This window comes from Nyctereutes procyonoides, unplaced genomic scaffold (assembly GCF_905146905.1).
Source record: "Nyctereutes procyonoides isolate TBG_1078 unplaced genomic scaffold, NYPRO_anot_genome, whole genome shotgun sequence".
In the NCBI taxonomy this organism is placed as follows: domain Eukaryota; kingdom Metazoa; phylum Chordata; class Mammalia; order Carnivora; family Canidae; genus Nyctereutes; species Nyctereutes procyonoides.
The window spans coordinates 7,461,117-7,481,018 of record NW_026575155.1 but is presented as its reverse complement, the minus strand read 5'-3'; the positions used below and the strand labels follow the sequence as shown (position 1 = coordinate 7,481,018).

At 36.1% G+C, this 19,902-nt stretch overlaps 1 protein-coding gene across 4 annotated transcripts in view; it reads right to left on the bottom strand.

The window, feature by feature from the left end:
• ITSN1 (intersectin 1) overlaps positions 1-19,902 on the bottom strand; it is a 211,205-nt gene that overhangs the window by 82,624 nt on the left and 108,679 nt on the right. For all 4 annotated transcript variants that reach the window (XM_055313423.1, XM_055313420.1, XM_055313422.1 and 1 more), the window contains exons 12-17: positions 18,996-19,258; positions 16,818-16,967; positions 16,278-16,418; positions 12,940-13,027; positions 12,668-12,807; positions 720-847 (exon numbers count right to left, since the gene is read on the bottom strand). In XM_055313423.1, coding sequence (XP_055169398.1) covers positions 720-847; positions 12,668-12,807; positions 12,940-13,027; positions 16,278-16,418; positions 16,818-16,967; positions 18,996-19,258 — 910 coding nt within the window. The remainder of the gene's footprint in view (positions 1-719; positions 848-12,667; positions 12,808-12,939; positions 13,028-16,277; positions 16,419-16,817; positions 16,968-18,995; positions 19,259-19,902) is intronic.

Below are 19,902 nucleotides of genomic sequence, written 5' to 3'. Positions count from 1 at the left end.
TATGTTTCTTCATTTTTTATTCTAATTTCAGTAACCAATTTTTACAATTTATAGAAATATTTGGTCATTTTTGTTCCCTGGAGTCGAAATTAATTGAAATTTAAAAAGCAAATATTCAGTAACAAAATCAGACACACCGAAAGTTAACAAATAAATTGCTCTGACTTACTACAAAAAGTTACAAAACAGCAAACTACAAACACAAATATTCAAACACAAAAAAATGTGTATCCCAAACAGCAGCAAATTTTCTCCTTTTGTGCTCAAGTTCAATTTGCAGTTGAAGAAAAGAAGAAAGAAGTTGGAGTGGCACACTGTAGTCCTACTGGAGGAACCCTGTGTGGTGAGCGCTCAGGAGCTTTGATTTCAAACCCAGCGCTTGGACAGCCACTGTTATGAAAAGGCTGTGAACTGGAAACGTATTTTGGTCATTGGCATGCAAATGAGCAGACCAAGTGTCCTAATTTCCTTGTATAATTCCATTTATCTACTCAGTAGTAGCTTGGGAGAGCTCTGGAAACTAACCAAAAACTTCAGGGGATACTTATTATATATGCAAAGATTTATATATCCACGTATTTGTGCTTGCATACACACACACACACACACACACTAAAGAGTAAAGGCTCTTCTGGTCAGTAGGTACTTGCAGAAGCCCAGAAAGAACAATAAACAAAGTTCCTTCCAGATGGGCCTCTAATCCACTGGAAAAGACTCACCTTTGGGCTTCTTCTTTTTGTTTTTCTAATTCTATGGTTTTTCGCTCTTGTTCTTTCTGTTTCAGACGTTCGGCCTCTATGGACTTTTGTTTCTGGAGTTGTTGCTTACTATGTATTTCTCTTAGTTCCTATAAACAATCAGGAAACAGTTGATGTAATGACACAGGGTAATATAGGCATTTCCACCGTTTATCAGTATGCAACATTTTCATAGAGAGGAAGTCTAAGGCATTTAGGAAACTAACATCTTAGATTTGAAACCTGTTAACTTGGAAAACTGAAATCACTCTCCATTTTGACATGACTGCACTCTAAGAGCTGTTCCAGATTATACTTTATTTTAGTGAGTCATAAAAACATTACACCATTTTCCATTACACGCTTTAGAAGGAACTTGCTAGTGAAGGGTATTAGAGAAGCTACACTGGTTCAAGACTCGGCAACAGAAATGGACTTAACCAGTTTTAAGGGATGGTGATGATCATCAGTAAAACCTCGAGGTATTTCTGATAAGGAATCAACACCAGCCTCCGCTGGCTTGGAAAATGCACACACCTCTTCACATGCTGCCTCCATTAAAACCTCCCTTCTTATGCTATGCTGCCGTAGAACATCCCTCTGCTTCACAACTTTGTTCCTACCAGATTGTTTTCCTTCAAGCCACACCCCTTCCAGAGCATCTTCTCTTGCTAAATCCAAGTGTGAAGCTGTCGACCTCACCAGACTAACCCTTCAGTTGGGTTGAAAATAAATGCGGTAATAGTATGATCACCACCTTGGACCAAACTTCCTCATTTGGTATCAGCCCCCAGGAAAAACAATTTCCTTAGCAAACTACTAAAAATAAAATGCATTTTATGATATTTAAAGTACTCAAGTCAGAAGTTTAAATACCCTAAAATGTGAGGAATAAAGAAATGCCTGTTGAGGGGGAACCCTCGATTCCATGTAGAAACCCAATGGTCAATAACAGATTCAGGTACTGAGACTCCTCTTGCTTGTGTCAACAATAAATCAGATGCATCAGTATCCAATAGAGCCAAGGATGCATTTCATTTTTTTTTTCCCTCTGTCTCTAAGAGTGAATTTCCAGTTGACTACTTCATCTAAGTAACTAGGGCTAGTCCCCCGAGGTGGTAGCCCTGGGGTCTTTTTGGTGAGACACGAGAACTAAGTAAGGTCTGCCCCATCTTCTTCATCCTGTTCACTGGTTAAGTCCAAATGGGTAGGTTTCCTCCTGCCTTAAATTCCTACCTTTAGATTCATTCAGAGATTGAACAAAGGTAAAGCATTGTCTATAGAAGATCAGTGTTTTTTTTTTTTTTTTTAAGATTTATTTACTTATTTATTCATGACTGAGAGAGAGGCAGAGACACAAGCAGAGGGAGAAACAGGCTCCATACAAGGATCCTGATGTGGGACTCGATCCAGGGACTCTGGGATCACACCCTGAGCCAAAGGCAGATGCTCAACCACTGAGCCACCCAGGTGCCCAGAAGATCAGTGTTAAAATGCACTTATTCCTAGAGAAAAGCCCTATGGGTTAGGCTAACCTTTTTCTGCTAGCTAGACTGTCCTCAGGATAAAGAAAGAACGCATGGACAAATGTTTTATAAACCAGAAGTGACTCTGAGAGGTGCTAAAAGGGATCAGTGAGACACAAGAGAAAGTTTTTGGAGACCAGGAGGTTATGGGGAGATGGTACTGAGGGGGGTACTGGGGGAACACCTAGAGGGAAGTAGGCACTGTTAAAACTGGGAACAAAGGAAGAGACTTCAGTAGGGAGCCCAGCAGATGAGACTGGGAATATCTAGGAAGGATGCAGGAGAAAGAAGCAACTCCGTAATGCACAAACTGGTGGACTATTCCCTACGGCAGCAGCCCTGACAACATGACTTAGACTTGGTATCTTAGAGACAAATGGAAAAAACGGGCCACTTCCTATTAGAGTAATCTGTACTCTTGGCTCAAGTTAGTATCTCCATGTGAAAAGGAAAACTGCAGTGGAGTGTAAATCAATCTCTAAAGTCTTATGAGAGGGACTCAAAAGTTGGATCCTGCACAGACAGCAATGGCCCAACTCCATTGTTAGCCCAATGGCTGAGTAAAAAGGGACTGAAGCATTTACATTTTTTATTTTAAAACTTCATCTTCAATTGCAGAAAATTCTTAAATGGGTTCAAGAGAATAATTTATAGCAATAGACAAGAATCAAAGGGTATGGAACCAGGAAGGAAGAAACCTGGATTCTAGTCTCAGGTTCCTGACACAGGCCAACAGCTGAATCCGAGCAGATGATTGTTAGGTTTTCTTCTTGCTTTAAGATCTGTTATATTCTCAGACACTGCTGATCACATAAAAAATCAGTTCTTATTTATTTCAGTGTCTTTTATTAAGGGCTTTATTCTTCTCACAGGAATAAACCAAAAAGGGTAACTAGTAAGCAAAATAACTGAGCTGAAATTAAATACAAAGAAGTATGAAATGGCAGGGGAAAAGTAACATTTTAGTTTGATATTCAGGAGCCTGGTTATACATTACAATAGAAAAGTTATTACTTTATATGGGAAAAATGTATTTCTAGGCAGAGTGATATTCAAAATATTTATCAACAGGTACAACATAAACACTGCCAGTTAGAATGACTGCTGCCCATGATGCACCAATGCACCCATGAAAAATGGTTTTTTGTTTTACCAAAGAATTACAATGTACATTTCCTTTCTATACTGGGTTCTAGTGATTGAATGTTAACTTACAGACCGATAATTACCAGATACAAAGTCAAGACAGATAGGAGTAAAGCTAGTAATGTTTTGGGAGGCCCAATAAAATAAAAGGCAATAGGTAGTGAATTTAAAGAATCTATAGAGGGGTGCCTGCGTGGCTCAGTCAGTTAAGCTTCTGGGTTTGGCTTGGGTCATGATCCCAGGGTCCTGGCTCCCTGTTCAGTAGGGTGGGGCTGGGGCGGGGGGGGGGGTTGTGTGGAGTCTGCCTCTCTCTCTTCTCTCTCTCTCAAATAAAATCTTTATAAAAATAAAGAATCCATAGAAAAAAATCATGCTAATAAGACAGTTTTAAAAAACAATTTTTTAAAAATTTATCAAACCTACATGAAGGAAGATATTTTAAAATTCTAAAAACACATTTATTTTTGAGTACAGTAGCATGAGAGGGCAGGCTAAACCCATCACTGAACTGTATAAATAAGTTGCAGCTTCAAGTGCCTCCAAGGAACTGGAACTTGCAGGAGCAATAAAATAACAGATGTCAAATAAGGTAACGGAAAGCCCTGGCATCTCATGATCTAAATTTGTGGACTGCAAAGTGTTTCTACCATTTCCTTCATCCAATCCAAACACTTTTGAGTACACAATTGTAAGAAAATCAAGATGCTACAAATAGGCAAACATTCCAGGTCTTCCTCTCTCTTCTTGGACTTAGGAATTTAAGATGGCATGAACCAAGATAGAGCAGAAAATTCATGATTCCTAAGCTTGATAACTTTTTCTTGAAAGTTGAACTTCTAGATAGGCAATCTACAGAATGAAGGAATGTGTACTAAAGATGAGTCAACAACTTGTCTTTCCAAGCATGACAAGAGCCCTGTGGAGAGCAGAGTATCTTTCTATAGGGGGCAGGCAGCTGAACTGCTCAGTCATTCCTTTTCAGCGTTGTTTAAGAAACTCAAGTGCAATCACGGCTATTTAAAAGTACCCTTTTAATTGCTTCAGGGAAAAATTTCTAAGGTGACAAGGAAAGCTGATGTCATTAAATTATTATTATTTTTTTTTGGGAAATGACAGAACCATTGGGAGAAGTAGCTATGTAAAGCTTCACGACATGAGTTGGTGGCCAACCTCATCCAAGTGACCCTGCATGCTCTATTCCTGTCACAGTCATTTCTCTATCATAACTAAGATAAAAATAGAACAAAAAAAGAAATTACTGACAACCAAAATTCATTATCTCACTTGTGGCTCTTACTAAAATTATTTTTTTCTATAATCAATAACCCTGTAGTCACATTTTTATAGGCTTAATATTTATCTAGCAATAAGGTATTGAATATACAACTTTGTTGATTTTTCTTCTGTGAGTTCTACTCAATGATCTGAGATGTTTTACATAGGTATAGTGCACGGTAATTTGATATTATCTCCTAATAGAGCATAAATACCTTTCTTAATAAAGAAGAAATAATTAAACATGCATTGAAGAAGTTTTAGCTTTGTGTTACAAATATATAAGAAAAAGAGAACTATAGAATGTGTAGTGTATATAAATTAAAATGATACCAATAATATGTCACCAATAATATCTATAGAATTCTAAAGATATCTATAGAATATAGATAATAGTATATAATATACATATTATATATGCATACATATATAGTACATAATATCTACATAATATATTATATATACACCAATATATAATAATATCTATAGAATTCTAGGATGTAACAAAGTTTCCTCACCAGGGTCTAGCAATAAGTTTTGGATCTGGAAATACTATGAGATAGTATGCAAACTGAGCTATATGGGCATTTGTCTAGCAAAGAAGGCTCAGAGTTTTTACTGGATTCTGAAAAGGGTCTTTGATCAAACACAGATTATGAATTACAATAAGAAGATAACTGGCAAATAAAGATTGTGCCATGTATTAGCAAAGATAAATGAAAATAAGCTTGTTTTTAACATTCTTCCTTCAGCTCAGGGGGAAACATCCCTTATTTCCCCTAAAGAATTAAGATATTTGTACTATAAAACAACTTTGGACATCCTATGGCAAACAGCCAAAGTATTTCAAAAGCAATATGCTGAACGAATTGAATACTCCAGAAGATTCAACTTTTTTTGCCCTGAGAAACATGGCTCACTTTCAAATTTACTAATGACAGTTGTTCTATTGCTATGCAAGGGGCACAGAATCACTTGACTTAAAAACTGTGACTCTTTCTCCTTTATTTGGACTTAAGGACACTCAAAAATAGATGTATTATGTAAAGTGATAGTAACTGAAATACAGAGACATATCCAGCTGAACTGGGACTCCTTTTCATAAACAAACATTACTTTACATAAATGCTTCTGAAGAAACAAAAAATTAACTAGCAATAGGGGCCCTGGAAAGGCTGGTAGTTAATGGAAATTTACTGCTAATTCAGTCATTTAATTTTTTTGAAGGATCAGGGCTTCTCGCTTTTGCCTCAGGCTATCTCTTGGAAATGTGAGACAAAACAAATACACCCTAATTACTTAAAATTCATGAACTCAGCATTTTAAATCAAAATAAAGCTGTTTAGGATACATTTCTTAGGTTTATAATAATCTTCATTCTATTAATATGAAATGGACCTAGGCAATTGATCTAGATGCCAGTATCAAAAATTTCAAGTGTTTGTTTTGCCTCAACCTACAAAGTCAAAAGCAGAAGTGCTTATATAAATATGTCACTTTATTTCTAACCCAGGGGTATTATGTAGCACACAATATCAAATTTTTAAAAAGCCTTTTGAGTTCTTAAGATACAGTTTTAAAATATCCCAATTAAATGGATGTGAAACAGACAAAGCCATTAAAGAATGCCAATCAACAAGCCCAGTGAGGACAGAGGAACTTGTACCTACATGAAAAATCCTGAAAAGTATTTCAAAACATTGAAACTGTACCCAAATCAAAGTAAACTGATATTCCATTCATCACAAAATTATAAAATGTATTCACTCTTAATGCGTTATAATGGGTGGAATACAAAAAAAAATATTGATTGGGTTATTTAAATTCTGAGGAGGGGTATATTAATGTTTAAAAACACATTTAAATATTATTCTAAATCTGAAATCATTATTCAACCAAATAGGAATTCCAGTTGCCCATGGCACAATTGGCAGTCCATCTAACATAAGTGCTACAGGAGAGCCAACGAGGAATGTATTGGGGCGTGTTTGTGTGTGTGTGTGTGTGTGTGTATGTGTGTGAACTGGTGAGGAGACAGGTGGACAGAGAGGGGAGAAGAGCTTGAAAATCCTGTCCTCTCTGTAGGAAGAGCTATTTAAGAAATTCACCCACACCTCCCAAGAGGCTCTGGTATTTACCCTGCTGTTACCAAGAAGAGAAAACAGACTCCATTTTGTCCTAAAAATCTGAGTTTCCCCAAAATGTCTCAGCTTTATTTTATAAATCAATATCTCATTATTTTCAATGCAGGTTATTCTAAAGGATAAAATGGTCAAAGGCTCTGGCTAAACAAGAGAATAAAAAAAGAAAATGTTTTTTCAAAATATTGAATTCTGCCTTTTTCCCTTTCCCAAATCACCTTTTGTTAAATATATGTTTTTTAAACCTCAAAAGAAAAGCCCACACTCTAAAAAAATGCTTCAACCAACCAACCAAGCCTATGGGTGCAGCCTAGAGTCTGGTATATACAACATCTGTTAATTATTTTGAGTCTTGGGCATGCTCAAATTCTTTTTCTTTCTTTCTTTTTTTTTTTTTTTAAGATTTTTTTTATTTATTCATGAGAAACACAGAGAAAGAGGCAGAGACTAGGCAGAGGGAGAAATCAGGCTCCCCGAGGAACTTGATCCCAGGACCCTGGATCACACCCTGAGTCAAAGGCAGATGATGCTCAAACCGCTGAGCCACCCAGACGTCCCTAATTATTTTACTATATTCAAGGAATCTACATAAAGTTCCCACAATCACAAGTACACTGAATGAGAGTTTTATTACTTCTGTGCTGAGCAAGTCTTTTGAAAAGGATCACATAGGTAAAAGGAAAATTTAATCATGAACAAAATCAGGGAGCGAACCATGAAATAGCCAAACATTATTCTACTAATATGAGAAAGAACTGCTGTTATTTTATTTGAGTTTACACTGATTTCTCTTGCTGTCTCTGTATCTCCTCTTTCTGGGTTTCCCTCATTGTTTCCCCTCACATGCCCTTTTTTCCTGACTTCTCATTCTGTTCTGCAGCTCATTCGCCAGCTCTTTTCTTTTTTCCCCTGGTTGCTAAACATTTTGCTTTTCACTGCCTTCATAATGAATGAGCCTGCCATGAAAGCAAGTGTTTGAAACCAAGAGCATAAAAGCCTTAGTTTAAGCCAAAAGCCTTATTTACTCTAACTGGCATTCTCATTTCAACATCAATTCAGTTCTTAGGAGCAATTTTTAAGACAGGTATCATACAGGCAGAATTTATATCTCTAACAGCCTCTTGTGTCTAATGTAAGAAGCCTGATTTCCCAAGAATATTTAAAAAATACAATTCTGAATTCTCAATTAGTCCTAACCCCTCAATTTTGCTAAGAAATAAAATACTCTCCACTTTCAGAATAGTATTACTGACTATAATACTGTCTCCCATAGGATGGAAATATGCACAAAGACCCAAATCATGGCTGAGTTTTGTCTTTCAACATTTTGTAGTCAAGTGGCAAATTCAATGACCTAAAGGACTTGCTAGAAAGATAAGACTACAGTACACACAGTAACTTACCCAGCTGGTCGTTCAGAGCTTTCACCACCACACACACAATTTGTCAAGAGCAAAGATTCACTCATACTCCATGATTTACAATAACTATTCATTGACTTTGACAAAGAAGGCTTACCCCTTCGTGGTAAGCTCTCTCTTAGACACTGAGCACTCATCCATGTGGGGGAACTATAACAGAGCTGGAGAAGGTTCATCATTCTTAATCTGAGAAGGATGTGCATTGCCTGAGTATGACATGGAGACCTTTAGAAAAGACTCTAAGTGGATGACGCAGCCCAGGAGAACTGCCTGGCAATGCAACACTGCCTCCTCCATTGCCACTGACTAGAAGAAAGAAATGCTCCAATGAAACACCATTCACATTAGGACTTGTCCAGTACACAATGACTAGACAGGAACTATCAAGGACTCAAACTTTTCAACATAAAATACAACGTCTAGCCTCTCTGAATGTTGGATTCTCTCATTTGGCACACACCTGAAGCCTTGAAAACTATTAAGCTATACATCATGTTGCTGCTCTGTATCACAGTTAAGATGTAAAAATATGGAGTATTAGGCTGTCAGTGCCAAAGAAAACTGGTACAGTAACTATTAACATTGCCGAAGGCAAGAAGTCTTCTATTTGAAAAGTCTCTATCAGTAATGTTATTTGACACTTGCTAGAACCATAATTTTATATCTATAGGTAAAGTACTATATGTAAGAAAAACAACGATCGGAATGTCTCTATGTGCCCTTTAGGCACATACCTTCTTCAAAAAATGTTACAAGTTCTTGATTTTCATGTAAAATGAAGTAAAAAGGAAAAGTCACAGAAAATAATGTTAAATTGATGTTTCTAGAAAATGAATATGAGAGGACTACTGATTTCTTAGTATGAAAAAATACCTGCATACAGAATACATTTGAAAAGCAGAGAAGTCTGGTAAACAAATGTGATTCACTGAATTAAAACTACTTTTAGAAGTACTAATTCTCGTTAGCAATAATTACAGAAAAAATCAATTATTCATGGATAAATCACTGGTCAAATACTTCTTTTGATCATGAAAAAGCTGCAATTCACTGTTCACATAAAAGGCAACATAAATATAAAGGCAGCTAACCAGGGCATTTCTAGCACAAGAGAGTCAGTATCTCAGTGTGCTACTATTTCTAACCCCCACTACCGCCCCCAAGTCCTTTCCTACCGCCTTAGCAAAGCAAAGTATATTTGCTGCATTGAGATTCCTCTGCTGCTTTTCTCAAGTAATTCTTGGCTTACGGTGATAAATTCAAAAGATGGTTATGTCCAGGGATTATTTTGGGAATATATAAATATCTATTAAAATACCTGGAAAAAGCATTGTGTGAAAGGAAAGAATGAGCCCTCAATTTCTATGAGATCAGATAAACTCCAGAGACCTTACATCTTATATCCCTGAATCTGGAGCTGTTTAAAACACGACTGTGATTGTAAATATACTTTATGTTTTCAAAATGTTGCTATCTTTATGAAACATACACCTGTTAACCTGACTGCAAAAGTAATTATTTTTTCCTCTTTAATTAATGACTGGAGAATTTCCATCATTGGTTAACAGGTCTTGTGTCAGGAAGCAGAATGTAATTCTTCCTGAAGTGAAGAAAAAGGAGAGACTCCTAAAAGAAGAATGAATCTGAACAAGCTACATGTTAGAAAGGACTAAATCAGATGGTACGCCTTTAAAAAAAAAAAAAAAAAAGGAAAAAATGATAAGATGTACCTACTCTCTAAACTCTTCTACGTTCAAGAAAATAAATACATTTAAGCCATTCTGATCACAGTCTTATACTCCAGAAACTGAGCTAAAGCAGGGTGCTAGGATTCCTTATGGGACCTTCTAAGTAAGGGACAAGACATGACTTTGACTTTGCATCAAAGGAAGTGAGTAACTTATTGCAAGTAGTTGTGTATCAAAGCTTCCAATGGAGACTGTTTTTTTGTTAAATGGAATCCTCATTTGTGGAGCTAGCCATTGAATACAGGTTTAATTTCCTGGTCAACTAATTTTAAAATTCTGCATGCCATAAGGTACTTCTCCAGTGTTATCCTACTAGTTGATAATGAGTGAATTACACTCTTTCTCTAGGGGAACAATCTACATGAATATAAAACAAAACTGCTAAGTCCTTTTTCTTCTATATTCTCCAGCTGGTTTCCTTCTGGGAGGGGGAGATTTTGGATATAGTGAGTTCACACCATCAGATAAGACGTGTGAAATGACTGGACAATCGCCAAGGTTTCACTCCCAGCAAGGCAGAAGTAATCTTTGCATCATTAGTGTGAATGCTGTAAAGGCACTGTTGTACCAAGAGAGGCACTGAAGAAACCCCAGGGGTCAGAATGCTGGCTCTCCTGGTCTATGTCATCATACAAGAATTATAGTTACTAATGAACACGTGCTCTAAATTCAGGGGAGAAATGCTCCCTATTTTCCAACACAACCACACCAAAGAAAAGTAGGCAGGAGACACTCAAGAGACGAAATCTTAAATCTGCCTCTAGAGTTGTCTCGATCAAATTATAAATCTTTTGATGCTTCAATTTAACCGTTTCTGTTTTGTTTTCACTAGGTAAGAGAGGAATATTAGAAATAATAACTATAAGGCAATACAATGTATTTGTTAAGGCCTCCAAATCAGTTGTTTATACAATAAAGCTCTACTGCCTTGTAATTCTTTACTCTCTACATTAAATTTAAAGTTAATAATGGAAAACCAAAATAAAAATGAAGACAGAAAGCCAGGTTCTTATTTACAAATAAGTGTATTTGGGAAAAGGAATAAAGTAAAAGGAAGGGCTGACGTTGTGTCACTAACACTCAAGGCAGCATCGGTCAATGACACACAATAAGGGACTCACGCCACCTCCCTGCAGGGTGTTCTGTTTGGCAATGGCAACAGCACTCCAATAGGCCAAAACAATCCATAAATAGGCCAGACATTTGGGAAAAATCACCCACTGCAGTGTCATCCTCTAATATATGAACTTTGTTTTCGGGAGTCAAAGTGCAAGAAAAAGGAATCTTCAGATTAAGGCAGAAATCTGGATGACTGTCTGGGTTCAGAAGAGACCCAAATATTTTAACACTGTGTGCTCCAAGAGACTCTTTTTTCCCCCCCCAAGAGACTCTTAAAATGTACTGTTAATCATATTCTTTTTGCTTGAAAGAGTGATAAGTCACAGTGAGAGTTAAAGTGAGCGCTTTTATTGTGTTTATTGTAGAGACAGAGAACTCACAGCTCTACTTTCAGTACTTCACATATAATCATACATGTACAAATATGGGATGTACATATAATACCCCCCCCACACACACACTGTATATGAATGAAAGCAAAGAAAAACACTAAGTTAGCTCCAATAATATGTCCCCTAGGAGCACTTGCATGGCATTGTATAACTGAGAAAAGTTCATTACCTATCACTCTAAGAAAAAAAAAAAAGCAAAAATACCTCGAACTCAGATGTCTGAACAGTTTGGCCTCGAATCTCAATTCAAATGCCAACTAAAAATCATGAATGTGGTTTCTAATTTTTTCCTATTTTTAATATTAAGGGAGTTTTCCTTTTTCCAGTGCCAAAAGCAAAATTAGCTAGAGTTAAGTATAAAGGATTTTTGAGATGGGAAAAGAAAATGAGTATTTAAAGTATGAAGTCCATTTCTTATAAGAACATAACTGATTAACAACTCCAATATTCACTTAAATCTACAGTACATGCTCATAGTAGGAAATAAACTGCTTACGCTCTGGCTTTTTAGTAAGAGTTAACGGTCTTATGATGATAAAGTTGTGAAGTTAAATCAAAGGCACCAAACCCAAAGGAGGCTATCATAAGCACTTTTACATTCCCTAAGAGCTTTGGCATATTCCTGAATTTTACCATGTATATGTGACAAAACCGTACACCACTTTTGCCACAGAGACACAAGCAATTACTGCATTAAACTATACAATTTAAAAATATGAGGTAACAAAATAAAGATGTGCATTTGAGGACAATCTTGAAGATAAGAAGTGGCAGAAAAATTCTTAGTTTTAAAAAAGAAAAAATCCTTTTTTGGTAGTCTTCGAAGAACAAAAGGCCTAGCTTTTGGACTTCAACTTGATTAGTTATCAACAGATGAAAGGATGGAGATGTATAAAAATGTAATTTGGGTTAAAGACAGACGTCATGTGGGGGGCTGCTCACTCAGCTTTAATTTACAGATACCAAACTCATCCTTAGATGTTAAAGAGAAAAATGCAATATAGATTGTATAATATTCACCTGTAGTATTAAGGCTTGCAAGAAGGCTGACAAACCAGCATCATAAATTTTTCTTCCTGGAATTAAGTATCAACTAATCATCTGGCCAGTTAGGAAAGTTACAAGGGTAGGACATATATGTAGGGACACACAGAACAGTTACCTTCAGCTGATTATTGAAAATATCAATCTCCTGTAGTTTTGATCTGGTTTCTTTCTCAACTTCATCCAGTTGATCTCGTAGCTGCTGCCGAGCTAGTTCTTTTGCTTCTAATGCTCTTTTGAGTGTAAGCAGTGAATCTCCTATTTTAGAAAAACATTGCAAGATAAGAGAGGCAAACGGGCAGTGAAGAAAAATGTAATCTTCTCATTTCACCGAAGGAAATTCTTGCCAATAGAAAAGGAAAAGACCAACTTTAAAAAGAAAACACGTACTGTGCAAACTGTTCTGTTGAACTTGTTTTAATTGGTCATTGAGTATCTGCTTTTCTGGAATAAGTCTTCCAAGCATTTGCTGGGCTTCCTAGGAGAGAGGAAGGAAAACAACAATGAACTGACAGGGAAAACGAGCATGTCTACGTTCCACATCCGGGCAAACGTAAGTCAGTATTCTCATCCCTCAAAGACGCATCTAATCTCACCCCAAATCCTATATAGAAACTGCATTTAATCACCAGTCAGGGCAGCTCTTGCCAAGCAATTAACTATTTGCCAAATGCTTTTCACTGAAATAAAGTTAAGACAGTTATAGCTCTCTTGAGGTTTTGTAAATTTTTGTTGACTTACTGCCTATTTATAAGCTTTAGAAATGTACTTTAAGTACAATTCAGCAGAGAAAATGAAAAGCAATGATCTCTTCTTTGCACTGAGATCAAATGTAAATGCAGTGACCCTGTTAGTGGAAAATGACTCCATAGTTTGAATAGGAACTACTCTGAACTTTGTAACCTGAATTACAATTCTCAACACTGAACTGAGGTCTACCATACACCGAAAGATAGAAATCAAGAAGAGATTTCTAACAATAGGATCTTGGCTGCCATATATGTTTTTCTAACACCAAGGATGGATGTACAATTGTAAACAGGTACACCAAAGTCCTGAACCAACTATTTCTTAACTGATATAAGAAGAAAACTAACCTGCACACTGTAAAAGGCTATTTGGAGTTTTCATGGATGACCTCTCAAAGCACTATTTGCTTACAAGTTCGGCTGAGATTACCCTATATAGTTTCTATAGGTTTCAGTAAAATGACAACCTTTCCAGCACAGAGTAACAAATATTTGACTTTCATTTTTAACTTGGTTTAAAAAAAAATCTCATTAAGGAGGTCACTTGTGATGAGCATTGGGTGTTATATGTAAGCAATGAATCATTAAATCTTACATCTGAAACTAATAAGCATTGTATGTTAACAAAGTGGAATTTCAATAAAAACTTGAAAAAAACCCTATACATTGATTTTTGGTTTGAGAAAATAAAAATGCCTTAGTTGACAAAACAGAATATACAGTTCAGGTTGTTTCCCCAAGAAGGCCCAGACAACTGAGCTTCTCCTATTCTCCTCCCTAAATTAAGGAAAGGCCCCTTACCCAATTCCAAAGTTTCTTTCTTGAACCAAGACAATGACACATCCAGAAAAAGCCTAGTCCATATACTGAGACTGTTTTATTTATATAAACATCACTTTTAAATGCCAACCTAAATTCCTAAAAAAGTCATAAACAAATATGAAGGGCCACCTGACTCATCTGCATAGCAAATATTTGCTAATAACAGTAAAGAAGAGGAATCAATATCTCATAGCCTATGATATACCAGCCCCTCCTCAAATCATTTATTATTTTTCACTTTACTATTTTTTCAGGGACCCTGATTTGTATTTTATCACCAATAAATGAACACACTAAGTGTCAATCTTAAATAATAAAAATGTGTTTGGTCACAGAGCATTCAGTGAGATAATAAATAAACATGTGGCCTCATTCCTACATTTTCCAAGAGAGTATTTTATGAAACTTCTCATAGTTAATGAGAGACATATAAAAAAAAGTTATCATATAGAAAAATATACTTTTAAAAGGTACATGTACTTTTTAATATGTTTAAACAATTTCTAGCAGTGAACATCTGATACTATTTACATTATATATCATATCCTAGTATCTCAAATTGATTAGGTCTTCAAAGTACATGAAACAATAACTGAGAGAACTGGAAGGAAAGAGGAAAAATTTACAATGATAGAGCTATCAACACTCCTCTCGCTGCAGCTGAAGAGGTCACAAAATCAGTAAAGATGTAGAAAACACAAAAAACACGATGAATCAATTTGCTGTAATTGACGTCTATGGAACATCCCACCCAACTACAACAGAGTATATATTCTTTACAAATGCACATAAAATATTCACCAACACAGATCATATGCTAAGCCATAAAACAAGTCTCAGTAAACTTAAAAAGATTAAGAAGAATTGAAATCATACAGAGTATGCTCACAGCTCATAACATACATCAGAAATCATTAAGTTATCTGGAAAACAATCAAAATATTTGGAAACTAATAGCATAATTCTAAATAACCCATCAAAGAAGAAATGACCATGAAAATAAAAAAAGATTTTGAACTGAATGGATATGAAAAGACATTAAAAATCTCTGTAATATGGCTATATGACAATGCTTAGAAGGAATTTTGTATCTTGGGACGCCTGGGTGGCTCAGAGTTTGAGCATCTGCCTTTGGCTCAGAGCGTGATTCTAGGGTCCGGGATCAAGTCCCACATTGGGCTCCTTGCATGGAGCCTGTTTCTCCCTCTGCCTGTGACCCTGCCTCTCCCTGTGTTTCTCATGGATAAATAAATAAACTCTTAAAAAAAAAAAAAGGAAATATATATCTTAAAATGTTACATCAGAAATGAAAAACTATTTTTTACATCATGAATGGGTGAAGTGGGTCATAATTTTTTTTTTTCCTTGCATGTACCGAGATGTGTTAGTTTTTTCTCTGTCTTGTTTGTATGGTGATTTATGTTGGTTGAAATTTGAATGTTAAGCCGACCTTTTATTCCTCAAATAAGCCATACTTGGTCATGGTGTTTTACCATTTGCAAAAATATTTTACTTGATTCAATATGCTATTATTATTTTTTAATTTAAATTCTTAAAAGATACTGGCTTATAGTTTTCTTGTAATGTTCTTACCTAGTTTTGGTATCAGGGTAATAAATAAGAAATTAGTTAGTATTCCTTCCTCCTCTATTTTCTAAAAATGTTTGTGTTGAAATGGCACTATTTCCTTAAATTTTTCATTCATCAGTGAAGCCATCTGGGCCTGGAGGCTTTTTTGTGGTAGGACTTTTAACTGCAAAATGTATTTAACAGATATACAAGTATTATTCAGATTTTCTGTTTCTTCTTGAGTCTGATGATTTGTATCTTTCAGTGAATTTTTTCATTTCATCTAAGTTGTCAGATTTATTTGTATCAAGTTGTTTACAATACTCCCTTAATTTTTTGCAAGTCTACAGTATCTGTAGTGATGTCAGTTCTTACATTTCTTATAATGGGAATTTGCATCTTCTCTCCCTCTTCAACTTTTCCCCGCTCTTTCTCCTTTTCCCTCCTCCTCCTCTCCATCAATCTAGCCAGAATTTTATTAGTTTCCATGTATATGTAAATGCTGGACACTCGTAGGGATAAACGAGTGGAATGAATTGGAGGAAAAGCAGGTAAGCCTAAGAGCAATCAAGGAATGTATTTTCTCACCTGTAATTGTTGCTGTAGATGGGTGATTTCAGCAATTCTCAACTCTCTGGATTTGTTTGTACTCTCAATTTCTTGCCGTTGGGTGGTCAATCGACACCTGATATCTTGAAGTTTTCCTTCTAGTTGATGCTTTTTATCATTCTTTAACAAATGAAAAATAATTACTATTATTATTATTACCATTTCTAATGGTTCAGTGTTAGAAGACAACTGACCCTTGAACAACACGAGTTAGAATTGCATGGGTCCACTTACATGTGGATTTTTTCAAGAAATAACCGTACAGTCCTGTAAATGTGTCTACTTTTCTTTATCAGTTTCTTAACATGTTCTTTCCTCTAACTTCCTTTACTTTAAAAATACAGTAGATGATACATATAACATATGTGTTAAGTAACTGGTCCATAGCACACTACTAGTAGTTATGTTTGAGGGGAGTCAAAAGTTAAGAGTTTTGACTACAGGGGATCTGTGCCCATGATCCCCCTGTGTTGTTCAAAGGTCAACCATATTCCCAGAGCATAATCAAACATCACTCACAAGAGCTTCTAATTCAAATTCCAGAGTCTTCTTCTTTGCTTTCAGTACAACTATGTCTTCTTGTTCTTTGTTTCTCTGATTGAGTAGCTCTTGTCTTCGATTTCGTTCCCATTCCAGTTGCCGCTGTCTTTCAAGTTCTCTCTTTGCAGCCTGTGGCATTGGCAAACAGACAACTGACTAACATTTTAGTCCTTACATTATATGTCTCCTAATAAACATAACATCTAGTAAGGCCTTACTTTTAGAGATAAAATGGTACATGCTACAAAAGCTTCTATTACAAAATAGTAAAACAAAATTTACACAAATCTAGTGTTTCTTCTATGGGGAAAAAAAAGAATATTGAGAAAAGCTATTTAGTTAGGTGAGACCAGGAAGGATTCATTTCATCATTAGAATTCGATTGTTTATGCCTTCAAGAATGCTTGATGTGACTAAAATAAAAAAACAAAGAACAAAACAAAAAAATCCTGTTCTTTCTTATTTATTGACTCGTAAAGACCAAGAAAAATATCTTTAATCCAGTAAAGTATACCAAAACCCCAGGATAAAAACCAAAAGCAAAAAGTACCCCCAGCTAAAAACACCTTCTATCAAATGAGAAATTACTTATCTCAAGTTTTAAAAGTTTGTTGCTTCCCCAACCCCCCCAATCATTTTTTTTTTTAAACACCACATAAGCTTCCATAATTTCTGTAGCAATGTCTGCTCTTTTGAAAGCTGACTGATGGCTGCTGGGTAAAGTACATGTCCAGAGCCATCTAGCACTCTATTGTAACTGCTTCGTATGTACTGGTCCTCCAACTACCCTTTGGGCCTAGAAGGAAAAGGTGGAGTACCTATTCACCAGTACTCTAGGAAGTACCAATGTGTAGCTTATGGTGAATGACTATTAAGTAATTCTGAATAAATACTCTAAAGTGTCTTTAAACAAAACAAACAAACAAAAAACATTAAGGGTAGGTGGTCTGTCTTTTGGCTATCCATTCTGGAAGTTAAAACCCTGTTAGTATCTATGCATTTGCCTGAATTAAAGGAGGCTTACTGTTCTAAGTTTTCTGAGGCAATAACAGTAAATGAAACCAAAGTATTGTGTTTTTATAAAGAAAAATCTTCCATATGGAAAATATATTTCATTCACACAAAAGAATAATGGCAGTGCATCTGCAGCAAAATGCTAGAACTGGAAATTCAGGTAAAAGATTAGCTTAGCCCCTCTCCAGGTATGACACCAAATTTATGAAGCCTTCCATCAAATATAGCGAACATATTTTTTTTTAAGTGGAAAAAAGAGGCATAGAACAATGTAATTAGTATGATACTATTACAAGGGTTAAAAAAAAATTGCACCAAACCCCCAATCTCTCCACTATATGACCTTTTATATTTCTATATACATATATAAATGCAGAAAAAAAACTCTGAAAAATTCTTAACTGATATCAGTGGTTTGTTACAAAACTATGTTATCAAAAGCTGGAGCGTGAATGTTCTTAGCAACAGTATTCATAATAAAAAAAAAGATTCATAATCGTTCAAAAAAGGAGAAAACAACTCAAACGTCCATAAGCTCATAAATGGATAAATATAATTTGGAACATCTGTGTAATAAAATATTATTCGGTCATAAAAAGGAATAAGGTAATGATTCATGCTATACCTTAGGACTTGGGAATATGCTAAGTGGAAATCAGACACAAAAGGTCATATATTACATGATTCCATTTATATGAAATGTCCGCAAGACAGGCAAACCTACACAGGTGGAAAGTAAATGAGTGGCTTTGAGGGCAGGAGAAGAGGGGGATAGAGAGTAACTGTTTTATGGGTAAGAAATTTCTTCTTGGGGGATGCTTGGGTGGTTCAGTGGCTGAACGTCTGCGTGTGGCTCAGGTTGAGTCCCGCATCAAGCTCCCCGCAGGGAGCCTACTTCTCCCTCTGCCTATGTCTCTGCCTCTCATGAATAAATAAATAAAATTTTTAAAAAAATTTCTTTTTGGGGTGAGGAAAATGCTCTGGAATTAGACAGTGGTTATGGTCCCACAATTTTGTGAATATATTCAAACTACTGAACTACAGCAAAAAAAGACCATATTAATATATTAATATTACTTGAATAATTAAGAAGGAGACCAGAGCACACACGCTAATTGTGGGCCTGTCTCTACAGCTGTTTACCTCTCGTCTCTCAATTTCTTTCCTCCTCTCCTCCTCTCTCTGACGTTCTAGCTCCCGTTGCTTTTCCAGTTGTTTCTCCAACTCCAGTTGCCTTTTGCGCTCTTGCTCCTGGCGCTCCCGCTCTTTCCGTTCTTGCTCTGCACGTTCAAGCTGTGCCAGGCGCTCTTGCTCTTTGCGCTGCTGCTCCAAGAGCGCTTGTCTCCGTTTCTCGAGTTCCAGATTGCCACGTTCAAAATTCTCACGCTTCTTATCTTCAAAGGTTACTTTAGAACAAGAAGCAGAAAAACTTTGAAAAGTCAGGATTTTCAACATACTATTTTCTAAGGAAAAATTCATTCAATGGCACATTTGAAATTTGTAGTAAAAACAAACCTGAACTGAAGCTTTTGTCCTGCCTGGGCCCTTAGGAATAAGCACTATGTCACCAAAAAACTTTAATTTCTTGATACAAAAAAACTTTTAGAACCAATAACTTAATTCAGTAAAGCTGCAGGACACAAAATCAAAATATGAAATTGGTTGCATTTCTATATACTCATAATGAATTACCAGAAGGAGAAATTAAGAAAACAGTCCCCTTTACACAATGGCATAAAAAAGAATACCTAGGAATAAATTTAACCCAGACCTGCACACTGAAAATTATAAGACACTGATGGAAGAAACTGAAGACATAATTATTATTATTTTTTTTTAATTTACTTATGATAGTCACAGAGAGAGAGAGAGAGAGGCAGAGACACAGGCAGAGGGAGAAGCAGGCTCCATGCACCAGGAGCCCGACGTGGGATTCGATCCTGGGTCTCCAGGATCGTGCCCTGGGCCAAAGGCAGGCGCCAAACCGCTGCGCCACCCAGGGATCCCTGAAGACATAATTAAATGAAAAAGTATTCCAGGATCAGAATTG